This window comes from Urocampus carinirostris, chromosome 13, assembly GCF_059441175.1.
Source record: "Urocampus carinirostris isolate Australia breed hairy pipefish chromosome 13, RoL_Ucar_1.0, whole genome shotgun sequence".
Lineage (NCBI taxonomy): Eukaryota > Metazoa > Chordata > Actinopteri > Syngnathiformes > Syngnathidae > Urocampus > Urocampus carinirostris.
The window spans coordinates 39,568,433-39,591,048 of record NC_142361.1 but is presented as its reverse complement, the minus strand read 5'-3'; the positions used below and the strand labels follow the sequence as shown (position 1 = coordinate 39,591,048).

Sequence of the window (22,616 nt, the reverse complement as noted above, 5' to 3'; positions counted from 1 at the left end):
AACCTGGCATGCATGTTTTTGGAATGTGGGAGGAAACCCACGCAAGCACGGGGAGAACATACAAACTCCGCACAGGAAGTCTGGTAGCTGGATTTGAATCCACACAGGAGGTTCCCAAGACCTTTGAACTGTGCCGCTAACCACTGCGCCATTAACCAAACACAACCTACGTTCACCCAACAATTTCTTGATGGAAAAGATGAACAAGAATAGCCGAAATTTTCACATGGGGGCAGATATAATTTCATAAACAATTTAACAAAGTGAACTTCATCGAATAACGGCCGATTGCTGCTGTTGAGGAATAAATATGCTTAAAGGCTGAACCACAATGTCTAGCTTATCTTCTCACGCATGAGGAACCTCACTCTTTCCTTACCAGGAATCAAGCCAAAACGTCAGCCCCAGAAGAAAGATTCAAAAGAAGCTAACAAAATTTGTGACGCTACAAAACGTAAACATAGATTAAAAGCATTGTGGAAAGAGGAGTTCACATGGCTTGTAGCAAATGACGCAACGCAAACATTGCATGATTAAAGATGAGTCAATACAGGTACATACTGACGGCAGATGGAAAACAGGTTCATTTATTTTTACATTTTACCGTTCCTTACCAGACAAGAATACCTTAAATTCCGGACTATTGAGTGCACCTGATTATAAGCCGCACCCACCACTTTTTAAGAGGAAAACCGATTTTGTACTTACACAAGCCGAACCTTTATATAAGCCGCATGCGCCCACATTAATAAAATGTAACACAAACACAAAATGAACCCAAACCCGACTTTAAGTCCCGCGATTGAAACTAAATGTCCTTCATTAAAGTGCACAGTCCAAAAATCACAGCCGGCAAAATGAACGGAAAATGATATCGTACTTAGGGTTTGATGCAGACCTGCAGAGTCCGGGTCCCGTTGAAGGTAATCCAAGGAAAAAAGTGTATATTTCCAAAGGTAAGGGTGGGAAAAATATATATCCACTATTGTCCGCCGCGTCCACAAACAGGTCTCACATTTACCCCACTTCCCGTCACCCCGCTTTTGTTCCGCCACTTCTTTTTTATTCGCCCGTGCAAAACGTATCAGAATAAGTGTCTAAAATAAATACATTACAAAAATATACAGTTGCAAATACATATTATACATGGTTACACATATTTACAAAGAAAGACGGTACACCGAGAGAGTTTTCAAAGCTTTAATAATAATAATATACCTTTCATCCCAAACGGTGCCTGTGAAGGGTAGCAAAATGCTACTAGCAACATGCTCGCAACTCAGTAAACGGGTCTGTAAAAAACATACTGTACTTGTAAAAATCACGGTAAACTGTCCTCATCTTCCTCCTTAGAACTGAAGCCATCAAAGTCGTCTTTCATCAAAGGTAAGGGTGGGAAAAATATATATCCACTATTGTCAGCCGCGTCCACGTTGAACTCCTTCCGTATTTTCCTTATAGTGCGGAAAATACGGTAATCCGTAAAATACAAGATATATCGACTTTACTTTTTAGTGTATTGCTCCATTAGCTTGTGATTAAAACACGGAGGGCGAAGCCTCTCCCACAATACCAGTGAAACGCTTGCACGCAATCTCCTCTAGGTAGGGCCTCACCTCGCTTGGTTTTACTGCCTAAAAACAAACAGGCTGAAGTAAATGTGAGTAATGTGTCTGCAGTCAAATCAAACATTAAGCCCCAAACCAAGCGTGAATGAGTGAGCTCTTGATGGGCTCCGCACACTCCCGATGCGGGACCCAAACGCTCATGCATCATCTGACGTGATAGGTCAGCGGCGCAAAAAATGGGCAAACAAACCAATCAGAAAATCGAAATGTCCACTTAATGCGATATGTTTTGCAAATGGCTTGATTATTCTCCGTCAGACCTCACGGGTATTACAAATGACTACAAAATAATGACCTCGGCCATATCAGCTAGGGGAGGATTTCATTGACCTGCCCCTTGCGCTGAATGTACTGGAGCTGCCATCAAAACATCATATGCATCTTTTTATAGAATTCGAATTTAAAGAGACAGTAGAGTTTTCCTACTTTTTCATTCATTGTAAGGGGAACCCCAATTAAATAATACACAGAAATATAAACATTCTGTATGAAAAACCTTCATTTTAAAACAATTATAGGGTTTGTAATGGCTAATTATCATAGATAATTAACGGGACACAAGAAAACGGCCATGTCACTAGGGTCAAGGTGAAACAACACACTGACAGCTTTTACTGGTTTACCCCTGCCGCATCATAGAATGCGTCCAAACATCCCACTATCCTTTCACAACACCTCTCCACTCATTCCTTTCACCAACAAGAGCTCTAGCTTCCATTATATTTAGCCTTTTTTTCCTGCAGTGCACTCATAACACTATCTATCCACGTCCATCGCGGCCTTCCTCTTGGTCTCCTTCCATTGACTTCTGCTCTGTAGATCTTCTTCAACATTCGCTCCTCATCCATCCTCTCCATGTGTCCAAACCAACCGAGTACTCTCTTATCCACACGCTTGCTCAGTTCCACCACTACTCCAGTTCTGACTCTCACAATTTCATTTCTCAATCCATCCAATCTTGTCACTTCTAGCATACTCCTCAAACACTTAATCTCAAAAACATTTCTTTTCCTTCTCAAATCTGTGTTCAGGCTCCATGTCTCTGCACCATACAGAATAAACTTGGTTTAAATTCAGATCAAGGCTAGCTCTAACTTCACGGTTCGCATACTTTTCCTGGTGGTTTTCACCTTTGGGTCTATGAATTTACTACGGTTCCTTAAGTTATAATTTCCCTTTATCCGAATGAATAATTTATGGATGTTTCCTGGCACTATGTTTTTGTTGACCTTAAATAGCAGTTGTGCAGTGAAAAATTTTACTAAATCTTCCAATTTTAATAAGTTGGACTGCAATTGATTGATTAACAGTTTAATACAATTGTCTGTATTATAATTGGTACCACAAAACATTACCGTAAATTCCGGACTATAAGCCGCTACTTTTTTCCCCAACTTTCAACCCTGCTGCTTATTCAGTGATGCGGCCAATTGATGTCATTTATCTAACGGCCGCCAGTGGCGCTCGAGTGTTGCTACCATTAACTGCCCTGTCAAAGCCATATTATTATTAATAAAGCTTTGAAAACTCTCTCGATGTACCGTCTTTCTTTGTAAATATGTGTAATGTGTATGTATAATATGTATTTGCAACTGTATATTTTTGTAATGTATTTATTTGTATTTAGTTTAGACACTTATTCGGATATGTTTTGCCCGGCGAATGAAAAAGGAGGGGCAGAACAAACGCGGGGTGCCTAGTTTAAGTGGTAAAGGTGAGGGACAGACAAGGAGTGAAGAGGGGGTAAAAAATTGGTTAAATAAAAAGGAGTTGCGTGAGTAAATGTGTTCATCTGATATATTTTTCCCACCCTTACCTTTGGAAATATACACTTTTTTCCTTGGATTACTTTCAACGGGACCCGGACTCTGCAGGTCTGCATCAAACCTTAAGTACCGGTATCATTTTCCGTTCATTTTGCCGCCTGTGATTTTTGGACTGTCGACTTTAATAAAGGACATTTAGTTTCAATCGCGGGACTTGAAGTCGGGTTTGGGTTAATTTGGTGTTTGTGTTACATGTTTAAATGTGGGCGCATGCGGCTTATATACAGGTGCGGCTTGTGTATGTACAAAATCGGTTTTCCTCTTAAAATGTGGTGGGTGCGGCTTATAATCAGGTGCGCTCTATAGTCTGGAATTTACGGTACTGTACTTTTGTCCATATTGTTTCCATCAGTGAATGAAGAAGAAAATACTTGCTTTGGGTTCCAACATATTAGGCATAGATACTCCCCTGTCCATCCTTGCAAGTGCTGCACGGCCGTCCTTAATGTGCTATAGAAAAGATACACAAATATCATATAGCGGGTGGGGAGGGGGCTCGGGGGCACGACACCATTTTACAGCCCGAGTTATGACAGCCGCCACACAGTTCATTGGATGGAGCAGAAATCTTAACCCCTTTATTCCTTTCGTTGTTTTCGTATTCAATCGCGGGACTTGAAGTCAGGTCTGGGTTAATTTTGTGTTTGTGTTACATGTTTAAATGTGGGCGCATGCGGCTTATATACAGGTGCGGCTTGTGTATGTACAAAATCGGTTTTCCTCTTAAAATGATGTGGGTGCGGCTTATAATCAGGTGCGCTCTATAGTCCGGAATTTACGGTATATCCAACAAGGTAAGACTCGGCACTCTAGGATAAACATGTAATAACGACTTTAAAGAGCATTTGTATAGGATTTCATTTAATGGTGAGTTGTGAATAATCCTGATGATCAAAATGGTGTCATCCTGGCAATACAGTATTTATTACTATTATGCTTGTGAATGTCAAGAACATTGCAGTGTATGATTTAAGCTCCACAATCATAACATGCGGTCTTTTAAGGCCGCAGTGTCGATCAGACCTGTGTACATTTCAATTGCGTCACCGCTTCCGCAAAGGTGCTCAACTGTTAAGAGTTATCAGTTGGGACAATTAATTAGTGTAATTAGTCTTTGTATGGGCAATAAAGATCTGATAGGACGGATGGCCTCCAGCCCACACGCCCTCTCCGACTGTTTACCCACCGTGATAAATTTGCAAAGTCACTAATCGGACACGTTCATCACTTTGGCCCAAGCACACCATTCAACTGTTTGCTGTTGCATTAGTGCTTGTTATCTCCCTTTGGAGGCAATGGAGGGTGCGGTAATGGAAAAGGGAACGGCGAATACGGGCACACGCAGAGAACTAGAACTCACCCGGTTCCTGTAACCATCGAAGGAGAATGTGTAGAATTTGTCCAGACCTACCGATACCTGGGTGTCCAGCTGGACAATAAACTGGACTGGACTGCCAACCAATGTTCCCTGTCATTTTCCAGGGGTCTGAGCATTCACACAAAGTCGGTGAGCAACGCTTGAAACAACAGTGAGCAACGGCAATCCCAAGTGTGGCAACTAAGTCATTATCAAACATGTCCAAAACTTGACATCAAGTTACATTTTGCTGAGTTTTCCGGCAATGTAAAATGATTTTTCTCTTTTGAATGAATTGACTCATGTACTATTGCAAAGGTTGTAGGGGCCTACAAACGTCGTTTGTTCTTACATTTCTTTTTTTTCCTGGTAAATGAAATGAAAATGAAATGATCTGCATTTCTATAGCACTTTTCAAGTCAATGACTTCCCAAAGCGCTTTACATTGTGCTTCACATTTCCCAATAGCGGCCGTGATCTGTGCAGCCATGTAAGGCGCTAACCTGCTTATTATCTTACCCAAGGACACTTCGGCATGTAACACAGACAAGCCGGGATTCGAACTGGGATCCCTTATTCCTAAAACGATCGCTCTACCTCCTGAGCTACTGCCGCCCCAAATGGTATCTTCTGTCACATAATACTCACATTTTTGGGGGCTTATTGAGTCGGTTGTAAGATACAGAACTGTACTTAATCACATTTTTTAGTGGAAGTACAATGTTGGCAACAAGATTGACTTGATATCATTGGAAATTATTTGAATGCAAAACAAAATTGTTCTTCTTTTTTCCGTGTTTTTTTTCTACTTTTTTTTTTAATTCCTTTAAAAAAAAAATCTCATTCTGTTTGTTTTTTCCGAGCTGTTACCTTTTTCTTTTTGCTTTTCACTCCTTTTTCATTTTGGTATTTTTTTTCCTTTTTTTCCTTTAAGTCATTTTGTGCATAATTTTACACAATATTTGGTCATGTTGGGATGAAAGAAGCAAAAACAACCCGACGAGCCGTTTAGGACCCGAAAGAGCCGGTTACTTTTAGTGAGCCGAGCCGAAGAAGCCGGTTCTCTACTAACTTTACTCAACTTCGTTCCACTTCGACTCGACTTCAAAATACCGCATTTAGGACACAACCTCGGGGGAACCCGTGTATTTTTACCTTCATGAACTGTAACTTTGACTTAAGTCGCTTCTTAATTAGTAATTTCGAGCCCTGATTTTTGTGCACTGGCTCGATTTTCTTGTGCGCTGAGAATGTGCGAGCAGTGCGCAATTGTGCGAGCAATGCGCAATTGTGCACGCGCGCAGCTTAGAGGGAACACTGCTTAGGATCCCTTCCACAGGAGTCAGGAGACATTCAGGCCACCCTGAATTCAAGTCTCCGACGTTCCCTTGAAGATTTGGCTCTCTTCTGCCTTCTGTCTGATCCGTCTTGATCCCTTCCCTGCCGCCTCCTTCTCGCATCCTATTCTCTTCTATAACCGGATCATTTCTTTGGCTTTTTGATTAGCATACCAAAAAAAGCCATGCATTCCCCCCTATGGTTTAAGTGCTATTAATGCTAATGGTCCGTTTGTTCACCTGGTGGGGGGCTCTGCATGTGTGCTGACCCTGCATTTGCCCCTTAATTAACCCCATCCACGTCGGCGTACCCCCTGACCATTTATCACCAAGCGATATACCAAATGACTAGTGTACATCGATAATACTGTACATACGCTTGCGATGTATAATAATGTGAACCTGGAGTGCCACGTCCAATTTCGTTTTTACAATATGTTCAACCCATTTTGTAACAATGACAATAAAGGTATATTCTATTCTATTCTATTCTATTCTATTCTATTCTATATCAGGTTTTAACATTTACCGTATTTTCCGCACTATAAGGCGCACCTAAAAGCCTTTATTTTTTTCAAAAGCTGACCATGCGCCTTATAATACAGTGCATCTTATGTATGGATCAATATTGAGTCGGAAGGTCTCGCAACTCAGGAGAGCAGCCGCCGACTAGGTATACCCCTGTAGGCGAAGTCGTCCGCGGTGTATGCTGGGATTTATATACTGGCATTTGATTTCCTAAGCAATGTGTCAATCATCATTTGAATCAGTCACTATTGGCTAAAGTTATTCGGAGGTAAAGGGGGCGGATCCTTTTTATCATTTACATGCTCGCATAAGCTAAAGGGGCGAAACAAAGCCTGCGATTGGCCGAAAAAGATGAATGTGAATCACACGTTGGGTTGCACTACGGCACAGGTGTCAAACAGGCGGCCCGCGGGCCAGATCAGGCCCGCCAATGGTTTGAATCCGGCCCGCAAGACAACAGTGAGAGAAGCGCAAGAGGAAAATGAGCTGTAGTTTGAAATATTTCCACCGGATGTCACCAAGGCCAGTTAACACTTGCAAAACAATTGTGGTAGTATTTCTCCATTTCTCTCTGACTCAATTATTTTTTAATTTATTTCTCTCTCTTTTTCTTTCTCCTGTTCACTCTCTTTTCTCTTTTCTCTCTTTCTCTCTCACTCTCTCACTCTTTCTTTTTCTCTGTCTTGCTCTCTTTCTCTTTCTCCCTCTAATTTACACTTTAATTTTCTTTCTATCTATTTTTCTCTTTCTTTCTCACCCTCTTTCTTTCCCTTTTTCGACCTCTCTCTCTCTCCCTCTAAGTTACACTTTAATTTTCTTTTTTTCTATTTTTCTCTTTCTTTCTTATCCTCTTTCCTTCCCTTTTTCTCTCTCTCTCTCTCTCACCTCACTTTGTTTTTTCTCTTCTCCTGCTGACTCTTTTTCTTTCTGTCGTTTCACTTCTCTTATTCTTCTTATCTTTCTCTTTTTTCACTTTCTTTTTCTCTCAATATTAATTTCCCCCTTCTTCTCCCTTCATATCTCTATTCCGCTCTCTTTTTTTCTTTCACTGTTACTCTGTCTCCCTTGTTCTCCCTATCTGTTTATCGCTCTCTCTTTCCCTCCCTCTCTTTCTCTGTCTTTTTCTCCCTCTCTCTTTCTCCTAAACTCACTAGTCCGGCCCCCGTGAGATTTTTTTATCGCATTTGTGGCCCCAAGCTAAAACCAGTTTGACACCCCTGCACTACGGCATAGAGAAAACATGTTTTTACTATTTTATATTTGTAAATATTTGACTCTCCTGGATTGACTACACTCGGTTGTAAGAAGACCATGGTTACGTATCATTATTGAACGTGATGGCTGCAAGAGAACTTAGGTGAGCTACGCGGATTTATATTTTCCCGGTATCTTGTTTTAGAACCATCTTGATGTTTCTGTGATGAGTCTATTTTGAAACTAAATTAAATTCAAAGTGTTTATTGTCATATGCACAGTAAAGAACCCAGTTTCCCTGCATAATCAAATTCTTACTTTGCTGTCCACACAGTTGCCAGCAAAAAATAAAATGGAAACTAAGAAATGTTTGTTTGGTGACATCGTACAGACACCGCATCCGCACTTGTTTGCACTTGTTGAGACACGTATTTGCTACTTTGCAAGCTTTCGGAATGTTAAGGGGGTAATAAGTTGGACTGAATCATCTGACTGTTTTGTCGACGTTCCCATTGTAGCGCCTTATAATCCGGTGCGCCTTATGTATGGAAAATATAGGACCAAAAACTATTTTTTGGGGGTGCGCCTTATAGTGTGGAAAATACGGTACATTAAAATACTAAAAACAGAGCATACTGTATTTTCCGGACAGAATTTTATGTTGGAGAATACAAATTGCAATTTGATGCCGCTTTTAATGTACTGATGCAGATAGATTACTGAAAACGACCATGCGCAAACAAGAAGTGGACATCGGTGCCCATTGAAGACAAAAACATGGGTGAAAGAATATCAATTAGTGATCTGTTCAACAGAGTAGGGAATAATTCTAATGCACAAAAGCTTGGCATAAGAAGATTTGAATAAGTTATTTTTCTGGAAAATATGGTTTGTTTATGAAAAAAATAAACTATTGCTAATTTAAACACACTCATAAATGGACCACCAACACTACGGAAAACTTCATAAAGTCAGGACAATGGGTCAAGTACTTGGTAAATAAAGAACTTCCTGTACCAGTGTTTTTAAAAAAAAAAAAAAAAAAAAAAAAAAAAACATAGTCATTTAGTTCCGTACTTCTGGCGTAATACATTCTTAGTCTTTTATTTAGTTGTGAGAGATATACAAGATATAAACTCTCTGTTGGCAGAATTATTCAGATAAAAACACTTAATGAAGTTTTAACCTCCCTCGCGAATGGAGCGGGCACGACCGAGCGGCCATCTTCCCAGGTTCCCCGGCCGTACCCCCTACATTCGATCAGTAGGCGTGGTTTATTGACTTGACACATAAACAGGAAATGAAGTCACACATAAGCGCGACTTCACAATAAAATGAAATAAAATTGAGAAACGTATTTACAAATAATGGAATTAGACTGATCTTTGAAACGTGACCATGTGTATGTGTGTGATGATTGTTTTTATATTCCTAAATATAAAAACAGGTTCATTTAATAGCATGGAAGTCTGAGAAATACACAACCAAAAACAGCCAACTTTACATTAGTCAAGATTTTTTCAGTTTTAAATCTCCCACCTAAGGATATCTTGGAGTCATATCAGACGATCGACCAATCAAGGCCAAGATGGCTCAAACCACAGCCGCAGTTGCCAGACTTAAACCAAGAACATAGCAGTAAAATCAAAGATCGGACTCACGCAAGCACTAGTAACTTCCATTATCCTCTACGCTTACGCGACATGGACTCTCCCAGCAAAGCTGGAAAATAAAATTCAGGCCATGGAGATGTGATGCTACAGCAAACTCCTAGGTATCCGCTACATAGCCCATGTGATGGGCGCAACACCATCAGTGGGCCCATTGGAACCTACGAAGAACTGTTGTCAATTGTGCGCCGATGAAAACTGCAGATCATGTTCCAGGGCACAGTCCAAAGGGAAGAAGACAAAAAAAAACTTTGGCTGACAACGTCAAGGAATCGATTGGTGTGTTTACTTTGCCATGACCCAAAAAACACGCCAGGAACCGTCAGTGGTGGAGAAAGCTGTCCAGAGTTGCATTGTCAGTAGTGTCCTGATGACCCAGGCGGTTAGGGGATTCCTGAACCGTGAACTTAAGGATGTACAGTTTTACAGTATGTAAAACTATGAAGGACCTTTTCGGATAGTTCTTGAACCTATGTTGAGGCTTCTTTGTCTTTAAATTTTTCCCTCGCTCATGGCAATGTTACCTACGTAATGTAGTGGAAATTGACAGTAATAATCATTGGGATCTGTGCCATATTGGAAGTTCATTTGGAATATTTTAAAGCAATAACATCACAGTGTTTCCCATAGGAGTTTTGGAGACTAGTGGAAAGGTCTCTGACCCTCGGGGTAGGATGTTTGTGTACATTTTCAAGCCTGGTGTGTCTCTTTATGGCATTTTGAGACCACTGAATGGAATATAAATGGCTGTATATGAACATAACAGACACATGGAGAGGATGGATGAGGAGCGAATGTTGGAGAGGATCTACAGAGCAGTAGTAAATGGAAGGAGACCAAGAGGAAGGCCGCGTGGATGGGTGGTGTTATGAGTGCTCTGCAGGAAAGAGGTCTAAATCTAGTGGAAGCTAGAGGTCTTGTTGGTGGAATGAGTGGAGAGGTGTTGTGATAGGATAGTGGGATGTTTGGACGCGTTCTATGATACGGCAGGGGTAAACCAGCGAAAGCTGTCGGGCCTTGCTGTTGAACAGAAGAGTGCGTTGTGTCACCCTGACTTGAGTGACATGGCCGCTTTCGTGTGTCCCGTTTCATCTGGAGGGACGAAAGCATGACCAACTTAGGTGCCAAGGTGCCTAACTAGTTTCGGTGTTCAGGCATTTGGGTTGGCCATGGTCCAAACATTTTTGTGTGTGTTTATTTTGCTATTTTTTTTCCTTTTTTTATTTTCTTTGTTCTTGTATCTGTTGGTCACCCCTCTCGAGGGATATGCCCAGGGTAGATAGATAGATAAATAGATAGATATGATCCTTAAGAGCACACAAATGCATATCAGGAATATTTCAAATTTAATCTTAAGTCAAATTCATTCACTCACTATTTACATACCTTGCACTCTGCCATTGAACATTCAATTTTTCTTGGCTTTGTTAAGAAAATTTCCATAGCTCTTCCAAAATCAAGCACTTCAAGGTTTGGTCCATTTATGGAGAATCTCAGGCAAACAGCAAGGTGTTCTCCTTCCAGTGTTCCTGAGGTCTGATTTGACCTATAAGATAACTACCGTAAATTCCGGACTGTAAGCCGCTACTTTTTTCCCTAACTTTCAACCCTGCGGCTTATTCAGTGATGCGGCCAATTTATGTCATTTTTCTAACGGCCGCCAGCGGCGCTCGAGTGTTGCTACCATTAACTGCCCCGTCAAAGCTATATTATTATTATTAAAGCTTGGAAAACTCTCTCGGTGTACCGTCTTTCTTTGTAAATATGTCTAACCCATGTATAATATGTATTTGCAACTGTATATTTTTGTAATGTATTTATTTGTGTTTATTTTAGACACTTATTCTGATATGTTTTGCACGAGTGAACGAAAAATGAGGGGCGGAACAAACGGGGGTGTCGAGTTTAAGTGGGGACCGCTAAAGGTGAGGGACAGACAAGGAAAGAAGAGGGGGTAAAAAGTGGGTTAAAGAAAAAGGAGTTGCGTGAGTAAATGTGTTCATCTGATATATTTTTTCCCACCCTTACCTTTGGAAATATACACTTTTTTCCTTGGATTACTTTCAACGGGACCCGGACTCTGCAGGTCCGCATCAAACCTTAAGTACCGGTATCATTTTCCGTTCATTTTGCCGGCTGTGATTTTTGGACTTTAATGAAGGACATTTAGTTTCGATCGCGGGACTTGAAGTCGGGTTTGGGTTAATTTTGTGTTTGTGTCACATGTTTAAATGTGGGCGCATGCGGCTTATATACAGGTGCGGCTTGTGTATGTACAAAATCGGTTTTCCTCTTAAAATGTGGTGGGTGCGGCTTATAATCAGGTGCGCTCTATAGTCCGGAATTTACGGTACTATTAGTCAAAAGAAATTAAAGAGGGAGGTGCTTTTGGAGTCTTTGGCGGTCCACCACAGTCTCGTTCATTGATGGGAAACACTGACATCACCTAGATCTTTGGAAAAGTTTTACACCGCGTGCCATGCTACGGTTTGCGATCGAAGTAGGAAATTGAATTGCTATTACAGTATGAGCGCCGGCAAACAAATTGGATTGGCGGCGTGTGAACCGGCCTCGGTTTGATCAGCCCGACGGCCAAATTGAATTCCCAACAATGTAAATCTTCATCAGCTTTCTCGCTGCCACGCCCGCCGCCGCTTACATCGAGTGATCGCTCCCTGCTGTTCCAAGACACGCGCGATCTCCGTCGGCCATTTGCCGCCCCACCTAATGTGTTTTTGATGATTGCGTCGAATGCAGTCAGACGTATCTCCGAAAGAATCCTCCTCGGGGGCCCCCTCCGCCCTAAATTGCTCTCATTCTGGCTGTTATTTTATCCCTCCCGCCTTCTCCTCTAAACACACTCTCGCAACCTGTGCATTTGGCAGAGAGATATCACTTTGATTAAGTCGTTCGTATGTGTTGATTCAAGAGACTGCTCAGGTGGCTAGTCATGCTAATGGACCTCCTGTTGTTTTCTCGGAAATACTTGGATCAGTCTGTGCCGTGTAGCCGAAGAGTCATTGGTTTCACATACCTGTCAAGTTCCAGGGCTCCATACCTTTACAAAATGTCGTATTTTAATACAAAATAATCTTACAACATATTTTTTTATGTATGTAGGTTAATATTGTACGTGTTTCGTTATATCATATGCTCGTCTTGGGATCAAGAGATTGCAGTTCGAATCCCGGCTCCTCCGTGTTACATGTCGAAGTGTCCTTGGGTAAGACACTGAACCCCTAGTACCCCCAATAAGCAGGTTAATGTGAAGCACAATGTAAAGCGCTTTGGGAAGTCTTGACTTAAAAAGCGCTATATAAATGCAGATCCATTCATTTTATTTAATTAATATTTTGTTGTGAGATCCTGAGTTGCTCGACATGAATGAGGTTTATTCTAAAAAAAGGTCAAAAATAAAGTCGCTTGGACGTATATTACAGGGTTGGGTAGGGTTACTTTAACTGGATTACTTTCAATGACTTTTGGATGACTCCAATACCAAATATGCTAATAAAAGACAAAAGAAACTAAATAGGAATCAAATGATGACTCACAACACGTGGTAAGCTTTCTCTCCTGGCTTTGATCTCTTTGATATCAGGCAAAACTAACAAAAGAAACAAAATGAAAATAAATCTTAACAGCTGGCCAACATCATTTTTTGCCGTTCCATGTATTCCGTTTGTCCCCAAGCCTTCACAAAATGTAGTAATTTGATTCATATTTGGTTTCTTTTGTCTTTTATTAGCATATTTGATATTGGAGTAATCCAAAAGTCATTGAAAGTAATCCAGTTAAAGTAACCCTACCCAACCCTCATGCTAATACACCTCCTGTTGTTTTCTCGGAAATACTTTGATCAGTCTGTGCCATGTAGCCGAAGAGTCATTGGTTTCACATACCTGTCAAGGTCCACGGCTCCATGCCCTTACAAAATCTCGTATTTTAATACAAAATAATCTTACACCATATTTTTTTATTTATGTAGGTTAACATGTTATATTGTACGTGTTTCGTTATATCATATATATTGTTCATTAACATTTTGTTGTGAGATACTGAGTTGCTGGACATGAATGAGGTTTATTATAATAAAAGTTCAAAAATTAAGTAGTAATATACTGATTAAAGGGATAACCACAAACGTGTCTTTTTCATGTTCACCTTTTATACTTAATGTTTTTCTTAACTTCTTTATACAACATCATAATTTGTAATAAAATGCATTAAAGCAAGTGAGCCGTTTGAGAGTCGGCTCTCTTTAATGAGCTGAGCCGAAAAAGCCGGTTCTCTAAAAAGAGACGGACTTCCTTTCACTACACAACTACCACATGAAATCCGATGTTTTTTAAGACCACGTGTAATTCAGATTTACTCAATCAACCCCGCCTGTTGTTTTCAGATCAGAATGACTTACGCCGTAATTCAGGTTCCGCCATTGCGCCTTGATGATTGTATCCAAAGAAAATTCTAAACTATGTTGTCATGTAGGCCTACTGCTCTGCTTTCGCTTTGTTCACCTGTGATCAGAATGATGCATGATGGGAAATCCCCAGGCGGCAGACGCATGCGCACAGTAGCATCAAACCGCTGGCTTCGCTTGCAACAAAAAAAAAAACGATACCGAGATAGAGGCTACCGCGGCGAACTAGTTTGACTCGATTGATTTGCCGTTTGGTGATAGTCGGTTGGCACCCATCATTGACAAATTTGATTTTCTCGTACGTCGTACACGTCTCAAAACGCATCATAAATGTACTTTGTATGGCAAAAACATACGGGTTGACAGGTATGGTTTCAATTTTGTTAAACACATTGACTCATATTTCATATATTTTTGGCAGTTAATAATTGTGCCGTCCGGCTGGTTTATCCTCAGTTACCCGTACAGTGAAGACAGCAGTCAGGGGAAGGAGTACATGAACACCAGATGCCCCGCCTGGTGCGACCGAATCCTCATGTCTTCATCTGCCAGAGACCTCGTCCTAAAGGTGAGCTTGATCCTGATTAGCCTTACATGGCTGCACGGCCGCTATTGGGAAATGTGAAGCACACTGTAAAGCTCTTTTGGGAAGTCATTGACTTGAAAAGCGCTATAGAAATGCAGATCATTTCATTTTCATTTCATTAAATGCATGATTTTAGTATATTACCATTATAGTACCACTCTCTCTCTCCATTTCTGTCTTTCTTTTTCTATTTCTTTATTTTGCGCTAGTTCATCATCTCTTTTTCTTTAATTCTTTATCTTCTATTTTTGTCTCTCTCCCTCCCCCCCTCTCCCCCTCTCTCTCTCTGTCTCTCTCATTCTTATTATTTATTTTTCTTTCTCTCTTTTTCTTTCTTTCTCATTTTCTCCCTTTATCTCCCTCCCTTTCTTCTCTTTCTTTCTCTCTTTATCTTTCTTTCATTCCTTCCTCATGCGCGCTCTCTCACACAATGTAAATCACATGTAACCTCATATTTCTTCTTTTTTATAAATCCCATATTCTACCAATACTCTTCCCCTGACCCTCCTCTTGATCATTTTCAAAAAACGACTCCGAAGCTTTTCTTTTCTGATCATTTCACTCGTATAAGAAAACATTTCCTGAGAAAAAAATAACTCTTTAATCCTTGTTCTTGGATTCCGAGCACTGAGATTTAAAACGTCTCCGCCTTTGAGCTGTGAAAAGAGATGCAACCAACAGTCCTCAACAGGGGGGGGCGCTCAGGAACAGTGACTTTCCTTTGTTCGAAACAATTGAGAAATTCTTTCCTTAGTTTTCTTCTTTGCTGTTCAGAGTGACAGAAAAACAAGAAGGCGAGTCCATTGTTAAAGACCTTCAATCTCCGTGTCTGTTTTTCAACACCGTTTTATACAGATGAACCAATAATTTAAAAGCTTGGGGAACTGGGCCACCTTCTCATTTGTATAACATTTGGTCAGAGGTGGGTAACAGAGTACATTTTGCACTTCTAGGATTATTTTTAAATCCCAAAACGTTTAATTGTACTTGAGTAATATTGTGACGGAAAAAACGGTACTTTTACTCCAATACATTAGGCAACTTCGTTACTTAATAAATGCCCTCCACGTAGGCGTCTGTCTGTCTCCGCTAAGGCACATAAATGGCAGGCTCTACCATGTTTAACCAATCAAACGTAGCAGCCTCATCACGTGACCACATTCTACTTCAGCGGGGAAAATGTTGTTTACGGATGAAACGGATCAAAAATGGTGCTAGGCAATTCCGACGATGAGACTTATACTAATAATACAATATGATGAAAATAAATATTATTAATCTGTCATGTCCTGCACGGTTGTCATGGTGCCCAGCTGGCCCCGCCCTTGACACCGGCTGACCTGCATTTGCTGATTACTCCTATGCCCTTTGCCAGATCATTGTTTACCCTTGTTGAAAACCTGTTAATGCCTGTTTGATACCTGTTTATTCTTGTTGTGCTTGTTGCACTTTGGTGTAACATTCTGAGAGATTCTATTTAATCCCGTTAAATGCCTAGTCTGTAGTTTAGCCTGCATTTGAGCCCGCTTTGTTTTGTTTTTGGTCCGTTTGTGTGTTGGACAACTTTTCTTTCTCAATTAAAGTGACAGATCGTCTACGCAAATGAGTTCCAACTTCCTTCATCCCGACCCGTTTCAAGACAGTCCCGACCCGCTTCGTGACATAATCTGAATCGAAAAGTGCTGAAAATTATGAAAAAAAAAAGCTAAACGTGCAGAAAAGCTCTGAGATGAATGAAAAAGTAATCGAACCACTAAACTAAACTAAATAACCTTTGTCTCTGGTGCCATGAATAAAAACAATGTGATGACCAGATAAAATGGATGGCTTTTTGTATGTTATCTATATCGCTGGAGGTCCAGTATTAAGGATTTGGTGTTCTCACCACCGTGACCCAGATTCCATTCGCGTTGTATCCAATCGCAAAAAATGTTACACCGATTTTTAATCAGAAATTTAAGGAATGCTACCGTAAAGCCTCTAAATAACACGGCGCGCAACTGAAAATGTCTAAATTTCACCTAAAAATGCGCATGTAAAAAATGTTACCGACCCCTGGTATAGCATATATTTGTAGGTATTCTAACATATATTTCTATATGGGCAGCACGGCAGCGCAGTGGTTAGCGCGCGTGCGGCACAGTTCTGAGGTCATGAGATCCAACCTCCTGTGTAGGGTTTTGCATGTACTCCCCGTGCTTGCGTGGGTTTCCTCCGGGCACTCCGGTTTCCTCCCACATTCCAAAATCATGCATGTCTGGTTCATTGGCCGGTCCAAATTGTCCCTAGATGTGAATGAGCGAGCGAATTGTCTGTCCCTGTGTGCCTTGCGGCTGGCTGGCAACCAGTTCAGGGTGTCCCCTGCCCACTGCCTGAAGAGAGCTGGAATGGGCTCCAGCACCCCCGCGACCCTACTGAGGATAAGCGTTGCAAATAATGGATGGACGGATACATTTCTATGTATGCAGGGATTGGTTGTCCATAGTCCATCGCCATGTGTCCGCGGAGCAAAAGCTAATTGCTTATAACGCGGTCGACGGTTAGCGCGTCTGCAGATTGGCCGATGATTCACCGAGCACGCGGCGGCGTTACAGATTGGGGAGACACGGGCCCGTAAACAGGCCGGCACGCGGCGCCATCTATCATGGCACGCTCGGTTAACTCGCCATCATGTTATTTTCTGCTCGTCGAGCCCTAACACGCCAAAGGTTGGCCACCGGCTGCGCGCCGCGCTAGCACCGGTAATGAATGTTTAGCCGAGCGAGCGTTCCGGCCCGGGGTCATTTGTTTATCTGTCTAAAGATTACACGGGCTGAAAATCCACAATTTGATTCCGCCCGTGGAAATGATCAAGTGCGCCTTTGATGAATGGACGCCGTTCCTATCGTGCCGGCGCGAAAAGGTAGCGCCGCGTCTGCGTTCTGACCTTGCTCGTCGCCGGATCGGGTTGAAGTTAATTCCGATCCGGCTTTACGGTTCATTCTCGAGTTCTCTTGTCTCTTTCGTCCCCGACCGCCGGCTCGCCTCCCCACGTCACAATGAGTGTGTGCGTGCGGGGGAGGGGGGGGGGGTATTTAAAAACTCTTTAGTTCAACCAGACGAACGTGATTTATTCCTCTGTCTGCGGAAACACGTCTACGCGGCTTCTTTGCGCCAACAAAAGTGAAATTGAAACACGATTCCCTCAGATGGGCGTGAGATTACAGCTGCGGCGCCTTGGATTTTTAGAAGCGCAAGCGCAGACTTTATAAATGACTCCCGTGTTTCATTTTTCTGCACCGCGTCGAGCGCGAGTCGGAGACGGAATCTCGAAAGGTGGTTTCGGTTGAGTTGATGCAAAGTTTAAAAAAAAATGTGTTCAAAGGTGGGTTAGACATCATATTCCATTGTCTCTCATCCAGTGCCAAAGCCTTTATTTTGTACTAGGTTTTGATCAATTAGGCTTATATAATTAGGCTATAGATTGAGAAATGAAATGGTGAGAGACAGAACTGGAGTAGTAGTGGAACGGAATAAGCGTGTGGATAAGAGAGTACTTGGATGGTTTGGACACAGGGAGAGGATGGATGAGGAGCGAATGTTGAAGAGGATCTACGGAGCAGAAGTCAATGGAAGGAGACCAAGAGGAAGGCCGCCATTGATGTGGATGGGTGGTGTTGTGAATGCACTGCAGGAACGAGGTCGAAATGTAGTGGAAGCTAGAACTCTTATTGGTGATAGGAATGAGTGGAGAGGTGTTGTAAAAGGATAGTGGGATTTTTGGACGCGTTCTAAGGGATGGTCAGGGCACTTGTATGATACGGCAGGGGTAAACCAGTGAAAGCTGTCGGGCCCTGCTGATGAACAGAAGAGTGTGTTGTGTCACCCTGACCCGAGTGACATGGCCGCTTTCTGGTGTCCCATTTCATCTGGAGGGACGAAAGCATGACCGACTTAGGTGCCTAACTTGTTTGGGTGTTTGGGCATTTGGGTTGGCCATGGTCCAAAATTTTTGTGTGTGTTTTTTGCTATTTTTTTCCCTTTTATTTTCCTTGTTATTGTATGTGTTTGTCTTGCTGTCGGTCACCCCTCTTGAGGGATATGACCAAGGTCGATAGATAGATAGATAGATAGATAGATAGATGGGTAGATAAATGAATAGATAGATCACAGGTGTCAAACAGGCGGCCCGCGGGCCAGATCAGGCCCGCTAAGGAATTGAATCCGGCCCGCGAGGCAACACTCAGAGAAGCGCAAGAGAAAAACTAGCTGCAGGTTGAAATATGTCAACTTAATGTTGCCAAAGCCAGGTGCCTCCAACAAAGACACTGTACTTGTATTTATTTCTCTTCCCCCCCCCCTCTCTCTCTCTCTCTCTCTCTCTCTCTCTCTCTTCAACCCCTTTTTTTCCCACTCTCTGTCTCTCTCTTTTCACTCTCTGTGTCTCTCTTTTTCTCTTCTTTTGTTGCTCTTTGTCTCTTTCTCTCTCTGTGTATTTTTAACTTATTTTGCTCTAACTTCTTTTTTCCTTTTTCTCTCTTTTCTCTTTCTCTCTTCCTACCCTCCGTGCTTTCTTTTCTCTTTTCTTTCCTTCTGTCTTTCTATTTCTCTTTCAATTTCTTTCTTCCTCTCCCTTTCTTTCCCCCTCTCTCACGGCTTCTCTTTTTATCTCTTTTGTTTCTCACGCTCTTTCCCTCTCTCCTTTTCCCTCCCTCTTTCTCTTATTTCTTTATCTCTCTTTTTCTTTCTCTCTAATCTTACTCGTCCGGCCCCCGACAGAATGTTTGTTCTATCGTTTGGCACCCCGAGTTAAAATGAGTTTGACACCCCTGAGATAGATGGATAGGCTTATACAATGATACAGCCAATGTATAACTTATATATTCAAGGTTCAAGGATCCCTTAACCGCTCTGGTGGTTAGGGCCCCACTCTGAAAAGGTTTCTCCGCTACTGACAGTTCCTGGCCTGTTTTGGGGTTGTGACAAAGTTGGCACCAGCCCATTCCTTGATGTTGTTGGCCAATCTTTTATCCCTCTTCCAGTCCTCCTGTCCCCTTGGACTCTGCCATGGAGAATGATCTTCAGCAGGAATGGCGATCTTGTGACATGACCATACCTTAAACAGTTCTTCTCGGCGTCCAATGTTCTTGTGATGGTGCTGTGTATCATTTCGTTCGTCACATGGGTTTTGTGGCTGATCCATAAAAGTTTCCTGCCGCTTTGCATCTCCATGGCCTGGATTTTCCTTTTCCAGCTAAACTGTGAGAGTCCATGTCTCGCAAGCATGGAGGAAGATGGAAGCATGAGTCTGATCTTTGAGTTCACAGCTTAGTTCTTGTACCTCTAGATGGGTTTAAGTTTGGCAAGTGCGCCTGTGGTTTGAGCTATTCTGGCCATGATTTTAGGTTCTAACCCCTCTTCTGATATAACAGCTTCAATATATTTAAATTTAGTGACAAGTTGAAGCTCTTGGTGATTGATGGCGATGTTTGTGGTGATACCTTGGAGGTTGTTGGTCACACCATTTGGTTTTTTTCCTTCGGTGCTGATTTCCATCCTACACTGGGTTGATGCTTGGTCCTGGCCAATGACCAGATCTCTGTTCTTCTCCTGCCAGTCCGGGAAATTAATGAGCAAAACGGAGGTTAATGACATTGTGTCCCCAGTGCTGACTGTACCCTTATGTTGGTTCCTGGCTTCGGTCATGATCCTCTCCAGGAAAATGTTGAATGAAGTTGGAGAGAGAATGCAGCCTTGTCTCACACCGGCTGTGGTCTATAAGTATCCTCCAAAAGAAGCATTGATCATTACCGCTCTGTTGGCATTGGCATACAGCTGTTCAATGGTCTGAACTGGTTTCTGGCCCATTTCATACTTTCACTTGGTGGCCCACAAGGTGGCTTGCCAAAAAAAACTGCCTGTTATAAGTGGAACATCACAACCAAATACCAGAGGATGCTCCAACTACCGTATTTTCCGCACTATAGGGCGCACCTAAAAGCCTTTATTTTTTTCAAAAGCTGACCATGCGCCTTATAATACAGTGCGCCTTATATATGGATCAATATTAAGTCGCAAAGTCTTGCAACTAAAGCAAGCAGCCGCCGATTCGATTTTCCCTCGAAGGCGAAGTCGTCCGCGGTGTATGCTGGGATTTATATACCGGCGTTTCATTTCCTAACCAATGTGTCAATCATCATTTGAATCAGTCACTATTGGCTAAAGTTATTTGGAGGTAAAGGGGGCGGATCCTTTTTATCATTTACAGGCTCGCATAGGCTAAAGGGGCGAAACAAAGCCTGCAATTGGCCGGAAAAGATGAATGTGAATCACACGTCGGGTTGCACTACGGCATAGAGAAAACATTTTTTTACTGTTCTGTATTTGTAAATATTTGACTCTCCTGGATTTACTACACTCACGGTTGTAAGAAGACCATGGTTACGTATCATTATTGAACGTGATGGCTGCAAGAGAACTTAGGTGAGCTACGCGGCTTGATGTTTCTGTGATGAGTCTATTTTTAAACTCAATCCAATTCAAAGTGTTTATTGTCATATGCACCGTAAAGAACCCGTTTCCCTGCACAATCAAATTCTTACTTTGCTGTCCACACAGTTGCCAGCGAAAAATAAAATGGAAACTAAGAAATGTTTGTTTGGTGACATCGTACGGACACCACATCCGCACGTGTCTGAGACACGTACTTTCTTCTTTGCAAGCTTTCGGAATGTTAAGGGGGTAATCAGTTGGATTGAACTAGCTGACTGTTTTGTCCACGTTCCCATTGTAGCGCCTTATAATCGGGTGCGCCTTATGTATGGAAAATATAGGACCAAAAATTATTTTTTGGGGGTGCGCCCTATAACCCGGTGCGCCTTATAGTGTGGAAAATACGGTACATAAAAAAGTCATGCCGATTTTAGTGCGCAATTATTGTTGCATTACTACCGTGATGTCGCTGTGTTAGTGCCATATAACAGGAACTGTTTGAAAAGAAAACAGATCTATCTATCTATCTCTCTTACAATAGTTATTGGAGAGTCTTATAGTCAGGTGCGGCTTTATCTATATATCTATCTATCTATATATCTATCTATCTATCTATCTATCTTTATCTATCTAGACATCTATCTATATCTATCTAGACATCTATCTATCTACCTAGACATCTATCTATCTATCTACCCTAGTCATATCCCTCGAGAGGGGTGCCCGACAGCAAGACAAACACATACAAAAACAAAGAAAATAAAAAGTTAAAAGGAGCCAAAAACACACACAAAAAAATTTTGGGCCATGGCCAACCCAAACACCCAAACAAGTTAAGCACCTCGGCACCCAAGTTTCGTCTCTCCAGATGAAACGGGTACGAGCAAGCGGCCATGTCACTCTGGTCAGGGTGGCACAACACACTCTTCTGTTCAACAGCAGGGCCCGACAGCTTTCACTGGTTTACCCCTGCGGCATCATACAGGTGCCCTACCCATCCCTTAGAACACGTCCAAACATCCCGCTATCCTTTCACAACACCTCTCCGCTCATTCCTATCACCAACAAGAGCTCTAGCTTCCACTAGATTTAGATATATTTAGATCTTTTGTAAAAACACTCAACTATTATTCGGGGGCATGTACTCACATAACATTCAAGAAAAATGTACAACTTGGGATCCATTACTTTGCAAAACTAAAAGATTTAAATTACATTTAAATATTGTTTGTAAAAATATTGTCATTGTTTAAAAAAAGCAACACCTTGGCTCTTATTGGTTAGATTCAGATTCAGATATACTTTATTGTCATTCTTGTACACGTGTATACAGACCGAAATTTCGATACAGCTGACCCGCACAGTTTCCTTGAATGTACAGATATAAATAAAATGTTGTATTGAGTTGTAGTATTGAAGTACTAATAATATACAAAATAATTATAGCTATGTATAGTATTATACAGTAGTGCAAAGAGTGCAAGAGGAGCAGCTAACCAGATGTGCAAAATGGGCAGTCAGGTAAACAAGTCACTATACTACTACTACTACTGTTACTACTACTTTTTGAATTTTTGCACTTTTTTTATTACAAAA

General features: G+C 41.7%; 1 protein-coding gene across 2 annotated transcripts in view; it reads left to right on the top strand.

Moving 5' to 3' along the window:
* inpp5a (inositol polyphosphate-5-phosphatase A) overlaps positions 1–22,616 on the top strand; it is a 288,035-nt gene that overhangs the window by 255,107 nt on the left and 10,312 nt on the right. For both annotated transcript variants that reach the window (XM_088351848.1, XM_088351849.1), the window contains exon 13: positions 14,420–14,531. In XM_088351848.1, the coding sequence (XP_088207974.1) occupies positions 14,420–14,531 (112 nt within the window). The remainder of the gene's footprint in view (positions 1–14,419; positions 14,532–22,616) is intronic.